Source organism: Chenopodium album, chromosome 14, assembly GCF_948465745.1.
Source record: "Chenopodium album chromosome 14, dcCheAlbu1.1, whole genome shotgun sequence".
Lineage (NCBI taxonomy): Eukaryota > Viridiplantae > Streptophyta > Magnoliopsida > Caryophyllales > Amaranthaceae > Chenopodium > Chenopodium album.
In genome coordinates this window covers 43,931,050-43,939,872 of record NC_137847.1, presented here as the reverse complement: position 1 = coordinate 43,939,872, position 8,823 = coordinate 43,931,050, and the positions used below count along the sequence as shown (strand labels likewise).

At 35.0% G+C, this 8,823-nt stretch overlaps 1 protein-coding gene across 1 annotated transcript; it reads left to right on the top strand.

Moving 5' to 3' along the window:
- The first annotated feature begins 2,842 nt into the window (after positions 1 to 2,842).
- On the top strand, positions 2,843 to 6,036 carry LOC145579286 (uncharacterized). The gene is made up of 2 exons (XM_081636534.1): positions 2,843 to 3,793; positions 5,600 to 6,036. Exons 1-2 carry the CDS (start codon positions 3,324 to 3,326, stop codon positions 5,820 to 5,822), a joined length of 693 nt encoding a protein of 230 aa, XP_081492660.1. The 5' UTR covers positions 2,843 to 3,323; the 3' UTR covers positions 5,823 to 6,036.
- The last annotated feature ends 2,787 nt before the right edge of the window (positions 6,037 to 8,823 follow it).

The window sequence follows — 8,823 nt, the reverse complement described above, 5'->3', positions numbered from 1 at the left end:
GACGCTGTACATTCCTTTTATTATTATTATTATGCGCAGGAATTCCGCCACCTATGTGTGGTTTTTGACGCTGACACGGTTAGCTCCCGTGTCAGTAACCTCAATTTATTGGGGGAAGTTAGTGGGAAACCCGTTCGATGCGTAATCAACGCTAAATAAATTATTTAGTGTCTAAGGAGATTTTTTATTGAATGTGGTATGCTTGAAAAAAACAGGTGCAACAAGGTAAGTAGTGTGTTGATAGAGAATTGTATGTTAGTGTGTTATTTACGCTTATATACTCAGCTTTGCTGATTGTGTGTTTTGTGTGTTTGTTGGCCTTGTCTTTATCTTGGCCCTATGATGACCCATTTTTAATGGAGAGTAGTGGAAATAGGTAGAGATAAGATTTTCAGGTGTTGAAGCATTTTCATGAATGGACATGAGTGAAGAGCGTATTAAGCTAGTTTCCATAAGAATATGATGTGTTTATCGCTTTAATTATTTATGATTATATTATTGTGCATGACTAACAAAAAGGTTTTGAATTTGGTTTGGTTTTAATAAGGGCCTATAATGGTTCCAAGTTGTGGGTTGATTTTATTTTATTTCGTTTGACTTTGGTTTGACTTTACTTTCATGGATTGACTTTTCAAGTAGACTTGTTTTGAAAGGTTTTGAACTTAGTCTTCCGCTGTGTGTCTTTGATAATTGCTTTAGCCGTTATCACGGTGGCGGTAATGTCTTAGATATTCCTATTTAAAGTTTTAAACAGGACAAAAACAGGTATTTTAAAGGAAAAGGAATTTCTAGGGTGTTACATAAACATTGGAGTAGTATGTTATTTCTCGCACCCATGTCCAGGTAGTTCATGAAATGACATAGATAGATCATCATATGTGAAATAAAATAGTCAATTGTGTCATTTCATATATGTCATTATTGCAACAATTTCATAATTTGTGTTATGGACTACACCCAAGCTCATAGTTCATGGTGTGACTTGCAACCATCTAAGATTGTGTTATTGGGTTAGACTTGACAATTTTGACCTAGACCCGATGACTCGAAAATGACCCGAAATTGACCTGATTCGACCTGACCCAAAAAATGGAGTTGACCCGATCCTGACCTGATACCCGAAACGACCGACCCGAGGGTGACCCAAACCCGAAATGACACGACCCAAAATTGACCCGAAATGACCCTAACTAAAATTACCTTATAATTGAACTAAAAATGTTTTGTGCCAAAATAACTCAAATTGTTCATCTTCAATTGTAGCCAAACTCATAAACCGAATTGATAGTTCTTATTATAGCAATAATAAAATATAAAATTATTAACATGACTTGACCTGACATACTTGACCCAAAAATGACTCGACTCGAAATTGACCCGATCTACATATGACCCGAACGACCCATTTTCTAGGTCTATATTGGGTGCACACAATCCATAATTGGTGCTATTAAGACGAATTTTGCCTTAAAATTAAGTAAAAGGATATACATAGCCCTTAGCCTTAAGGGCTATGTATTAACAGTATAAGAAGCTAAAAAAAAAGAAATAATGGGAAAAGATTAACATTAATTATACCGATCTGCGCGTGGTTTTGTCATGAATTTTTAATTTAATTCATTTTAGGAAATATATTTAATGCTTATACATAACCCTAGGCTACAATACTACATACTCCCTCCGTCCCTTTTTTACATTCCTATTTGTAAAATTACACGGGAATTAAGGAACTTGGGATTAAACAAAGAACAATAAAACAAAGTATAATGGGAATTACAAGACATTGATTGATGTATTTGAACAAAGATATAATAATATTTAATGTTGCACATGTCATCAATCTTTTGAAAAGAAAAAGGACCAATAATATTTTTTGGTGGAAAAAAGGACCAATCATATTCATCTAAATTGATGCACATGGATTCCAAAAATAAGAGTGAGAAAATAATACCGAGGATTAGAAAATAAGAGTGAGAAAATAGAGAAATGATTAATTACAAAACAGAAAAATAGAGATAATTTGGGATATTTGGTAAAAATATATTTACTAAAAAAGGAAAGTAGGAATGTAATTTTGAAATACCCAAAAAGGAAAACAGGAATGTAAAAAAGGGACGGAGGGAGTATATCATTAGCCTTTTTTTTTTTTTTTTTTTTTTTGAAACCCATTACCCTAAAATTAATTCAATTTTTAGTGAATTAACTCAAATAAGTGCTTATTTTTATAAATTATTAATGCTTAAAACCTCCTAAATTAAAATATCTATTTACAGGTTTATTGGGATTCGACATCCATACACCAAGTTGTGGACAGAATCACCGTTGCAACATAAATTTCTCACATGGTGGACCCACCTTTTTTTTATTAAATAGTTCTACTAATATAATATAAAACCTTAAAATATTTGTGGAAGATCATCAACTATAAATTACCATATGAATATAAAATATTAGCAACTCCCTTTTGATTGATGTAACAACTCAACTCACAACTCACGAGATCCATAAAACTCCTATAATGGTATTAATTTAACTTCAAATTATATTCCATAGTCTTCAAATTACATTAATTTTCTTTAAAAAGTTTTTGTCTTAAATCTTGTATTTTTGTTTCATACAAATAAGAAAATTGAAGTAAAAAAAAAAAAAAAAATTAACTCTAGTATCTTAATTTTTTGGTGTTTTTTATCTTAATAATTTTATTTAAAATTTAAAATCAAATTTCGTTTTTTTTTTTTTTTTTTTTTTTTTTTTTTTTTTTTTTTATGATTATAGCTAAACACCAAAAAAAGGAAAAAAAAAAAAGTGTTGAATCCGTGATTGGATCCATACCTTTTTCTTTTACCATTTTAGAGTATTCTTTTGATTTCTTTCTTATCCTTCCTTCTCATAAAAACTTCCATTAAATCCCTAATAAAATAATAAAAAAAAAATTAAAACCAATATTTTTATGCTTAAAATCCTAGGTCAAGGCAGAGAGTCACAAAACAGAGGAGAGAGAAACAGAGAAACTTTACATTACATTTCTAAAACAGAGTTCCTTTATTTATATCCTCTTTCAAATTTTAATAATCCAATAAATTTCACAAATTTTTTTTTATTATTATTTGTTTTAAATTTGTCACAGTTTAGAATTTTGGGTTTTTATAAGTTAATTAGAATGAGCTGCTCTGGTTTTTTTGGTAAAAGTTTTGCATTTTATGTAAATTGGTAACGAAAAAAAATGATGAGTTTTGTGAAATTTAGCGATTCAAGATAATTTTGGTTTTTTTTTTTATTTTTTTTTTTTTATTTTTTTTTTTGGGTTTTGGAAAGTATAAATTATGAGTGAAGAAACTGTTGTTGAGCTTCAAGAAATTGAGAAACAAAATTCAGGTTATTCAATCAATGATACAAGAGTTTCAGAAACAGTTATTGCAATACAGGAAAATTCACAAGGTTTGAGTTGTTCACAGGAACCAGTTGGTATAGTAGTTGTTGTTGTTGATGATGTTGTCAGAAATTCTGAAAACAGATCAAGTAATTCAGGGGAGAGTTGTGCAACAGGAATTGAGAGTGAAACAAAGGTTGCAGAAAATAAAGATGAGAAAAAACCATGGGTTGTTGCTGATGTAAAATGTGGAGATGGAGAAGTTTGTGATGGTGAATTGTTGTGTAGAATTTGTCATTTGAGTTCTGAGCAACCGTGGAAGTTGAAAACTGATCTTATAATGCTTGGTTGTGGATGTAAAGGTGAACTTAGTGTTGCACATTTTTATTGTGCTGAAGCTTGGTTCAAGCTCAAGGGAAACAGGTGATTGCTTCTTCTCTAAATTTGCCTTTTTTTGGGGTTGTTTTGTACTTGTAATGTCCTTGTTTCTTCACTTGATTTAGTATATATTTGTCTTTGTAGTTTCAAGTTTGACGTTTCAATCGATAACATAACATGTTTGCATTGGTAAATCTATTTACTTTGAGTATGCAATATTGGTACTGTTTGACATTTAACTTAGTAGTTGACTATTTTGCTTTGTTTCATGTGGAGTATTAATGACCTGTATGACAGTATGAGTCTATCATTACTATTTGGTGTTTACGACGAAGAAATGTTTGGTAAAATCAATTGTTGACTGTTTATAAAATACGTCTGAGTTTGTTTAGTGTTTGAGTTTAAGATTCAACTTTTTGATGTTTGTAAATAATAACTAACAAGTTGTCACTTTGATGGACCTTGAGAGTAACGAACAAGATTATTGTATGTAGCTTTATTGATATTACTTTTATAAGTTGAAGTGTTTATTCAACACAATTGATACTCAATATTAGAACAACTTGGTTAAGATTAATTTAAAACTATATTTCTGGCTTTTAATTTTCACTTTTGACTAATTGCAAATGATCAATATAAGATTTGCCCATCACTTTTTATTAGATCTAGAATTGTAGATGCACCTTTTACTTTTTGTAATCTATTGAAGATTATTAGTCAAAAAGTATGGAATTTGAAGATAATAGGATTCATCCTAAGTCATATTCACAATGCACATGAAATTAGAGAATTTCATTTCGACTTAACTAAAATTGAAATTATATGGAACGACTCATCACTTGAATGAGATCCAAACCAAGTTAGTCATGGACCAAACTTTGAACCCGGTCTAAACAACTAGTGCATCTCTATTTGAAGATATATAATTTCACATACCAAACCTTCATGTTATCATTTATCAAAGCATATATAGTGTTTGAAAAGAAGTGTTTTAAGGTTTATCCTTATGAAACCTTTGAAAGCAGTCAATAGTCTGTTCTAGACGGGGACGTCGTAGATTTATCCAGAATAACTCATTACATGTTTTTTTGCTTATTAATTAGGACATTAAAGTCAACATAGTAAAAAAGTTGATAGTCCATATAAATTAAAGTTTGCATATGAAAGCTGGAAAACCGTGAACATGTAGTAGATGAAATGATTAAATGACATCCCTTTTATCACAAAGTTGTTGCTTAGCTTTCTCATGAATATATGTGTTCTGTGTTTGAAAAGTGTTGGAAGTTCCACTTGCATACCTCTTTGTATAAGCAACTTATCACGCTCTTATGAGTATTATGTTGCGTAACAACTTCGGAATTCTTAAAAGTTGATCAACCACACAACAGAACATGTAGTTTTCATGAGAAAAATCACCTTTCTATCTTTGGTCTCAATACACTGAAAGTAGTAGTTCCAAAGTATCTCCTTCCTACAACAAAAAATGGTTACCTTCTCTGCCCCTCGGTATGTAGTGTCGTATTACAAGTATTACAGTACTACAATCGGATAACCTACAGTTTACTCTAAGGCCAGATACAAGGCATCCCAACACGGCAACACCTGGTTTTTGCTTGTGTTGAGAGTTGGGACAATATTGGTAATATATGTTGATGACTTTTATATGTAATTATACTTATTTAAAGATGATAATAGTCAGATATTGTTTAAAATCGAATCGATGTAAGATATCTGTATACAATTCTGCATTACTAATGTGGTTGCCGGTATATCTTTGCCCTCCTTGAGCTAGAGAGAACTACTGGACATGTTGTAACTTAATGTTTTTTAAATGCCTTTGTCATTGTGTAGGATTTGCGAAATATGTGGGGAGATGGCAAACAATGTACGAGGGGTGGGGAACGAGAGCTTCATGGAGGAGTGGAAAGATAGCAGAATAAATGCCAATGCAACCGATTCATCAAACATGGGTGCAGAAGGATGCTGGCAAGGACAACCGCTGTGTAACTTTCTCATGGCCTGCTTGGTCATCGCGTTTGTTGTGCCATGGTTTTTCCGCATTAATATGTTCTGAGTATGTACATTTTTTCTTCTTAACACAATAATTTCTTCTTTCCTAGCCGACTAATGGCTAAGATTTTGGTGAAGGAACGTGGTGAAGTATTGGGACATTTATTCACACACACACATTTTTTACTTCTGAGATATGAGAGTTCAAGCTAAGCATACATTCAGATATTTGTAATGGGTGCTTTGGATTTATGAACAACAGCAGGTTGTGATTTTAACTGTATAGTGGTATAGATGGTATTTGAACCCATGATTCGGGGTTACTCTATACTGTTCGCGGTATCATCAAAAATATACATGCCTGACTGAGATGTGAATATTGTTGCACACCAAATCACCAATGTCTTGAGAACTTGATCTAGTATACTGCATGACTCTGGACTCGCGATCCTACACCGGGTGCCATGCCACTTTCCTGCACGAAGCGACTCGTTCCTTGCTCTCCCTTAATTGACAGAATTACTACTTTATACACGTTTACAATTAAGGGAGAAAGCCATTGTATATATGAAGTGTAATGAAAGATTAATAAATGGTTGTACTCTTGCATAACTTCCAACAATTCTGTGTTAGAGTGTTGATTCTATAGAAAGAATTTGTCAATTGTTTTGGATAAGTAGCTTAATTCATATCGCCTTTTTCTTTGTATCCAAAAGCAGTATTACGAATTTATGATGCTTTATTGTTCCGGATAAGTTCCGATACCGAGATGTCTTGGGGTTGGTAAAGGTTTACCGTCCAATTTGATACCTGCACAGTCAGCACAGATAATCTAGCCCGGGGGTTATCCAGGAATAACCGCTCCGATGCTAAAGTTAGTAATCTGAGGAGGAAGGTTTGAAGAGAGAGAAAAAGTGTAGAGAGAGAGATTAAGAGATTGTACCTTCAATATGAAAATGTGGCTGGGTATATATAGGGGGATAACCAAGCAGGTGCCACATATCCCTATATGTGGCGCACCGACCTTATAGGTGGCGCACCGACCTGTAGGTGGCAGGTGCCTGCGTGGTTTTAAGCTGCTCTCCACGTGGCCGAGAAACCGGCTATTGTGGATGCTAAGCTAGTTTGTTAATTGTACATATAATTTGTAACATTAAGGTGTTTATCGGCCAAACGGCTATATTGTCGGTATTATCCCATACAACTAGCCCCCCAAGTGGGGACGTTGATAAGGAGTCAACGTTCGCACTTTAACGGCAAAATATAAATTTACAGAATGAAATACTTCCGAATAGTCCCCTAGGTGAGCATAGCACTATCGGTACTCTGCTCACCTTGGGGGTAAATCGGAGATTTTTTGTCTCCAAGCACTTATCTTTGTGTTGAGCATAGCACTATCGGTACTTTGCTCACCTTGGGGGTAAATCGGAAATTTTTGATCTCCAAGTACTTATCTTTGTGTTTTACCCCCAAGGTGAGCAAAGTACCGATAGTGCTATGTTTTATTTGGAAAATGTTATGGGCGGGAAAAATTGAAAATAAGCAAAAAGTATAGGGGCACGTGTCAGACGTCTGACGATTCTTGATGAAGAGGTGCTTTAATCCTCATCTTTGGATTTCATGCACCAAATGTCAAATCAAACTACTGTTCAACGGGGGTATAAATAAGGAATACGGACAGTTTCTTTATTTCATCTTACTTTTGCGAAAAAATTTCTCAAAAAATTCCCAAAAAATCTCTCAGAAATTCCCAAAAAACGATTCTGTTGCTACTCCGAGTGATTGTCCGTGCGAAGATTTTCTTGGGTCATACTTTGGTCGACGGAATTTAGCTACTTTCGAGACTTAGTTGCTTCGTCCTATTTTTGCGATTCGTCGAAGTTGTTCGCTTCGTGTAGAGGTAAAAAACTTTGAATTTCTCTTTTTAATTTTATTGCTCGATGTTTGTGACTTGTATGTAGTGGGTTTTGATGTTTCTGTGTGTGTTGAGTTGGTTATGCGTGAATCTATAAAAAATTCTATTGCGGGTGAGGCCTGTGAGGCTGACCCGTTTGTGCACTTGTCCTCAGCGTCAGAAAAGGAAGCTGAAAAGCCTTCTCAGCTTGTTAACATTGGTATATTAGAAGACCTTGATCTTGTTGAACTTGAATCTATCAGTGTTATTGAGGACATTGAATCATATATCTTCCTCGACGAATACGGGTCTAATCTCGGTAAAATCGGCGTCCAGAAAATGCCGAGAACTAAACGTCCTAGCATTGATCCTAACCAGGCCGAGAGCGCTAATAGGCGTCCTGGTAAAGAGCCCCTTGTTGATCCTGAAGTCGAAGCGTCTGGTCCTAATGAAGAGGATATGGGATCTACTGAACGCAGCGCAGCGTCAGGTAGGGATGAGATTTCAGATGAGGAAGGCGGAGATAGTGAAAATCAGGGAGAGGAAGAGGAAACTGGCGGAAGTGGACGGCAGTCTGGATCCGACAACGAAGAGACTGACTCCGATATAAATGATGACATTAACATCGGCGAACAAATCATTACCGAGGAAGCATTAGATGAGGGTTACAATTCAGAAGATGATGATGAGCAACACCGCCGCCCTCTAGTGATGGCCGACACACTAAAGGTAAAGACTGTCGTGATTGACGACAAATGGTTGGCAACTGCTGCCGAGAAAGATTATTGTGGCGTTGGGATGAGGTTTTTCGGACTTCCCGATGACTATGTTCTTACTTTACCGCCCTCTGGTAGCACTGTGTTTGACTGCCGAGCCGGGCATATTGCCGTGTATGCTAAACATCTGGAGTTCGGACTCCGCTTTCCGCTTCATCCCTTCATCGAAAAGATGTTTAGGGCCTGGAATATTTGCATTGCCTAGTTAACTCCTCCTGCCGTTCGCAATATTGTATCTTTAGTATGGACGATGATTTATATGGATTTTCCGCTAACTCTGAATCTTGTGCGTAAGATTCACCGTCTTAAAAAAGACAGTCAATCACCTGGTTGGTGGTCTCTTCTCACTACTAGCGGTAGAATTACAGTGTGGCCAAAGCTAACCAGTTGTAAGA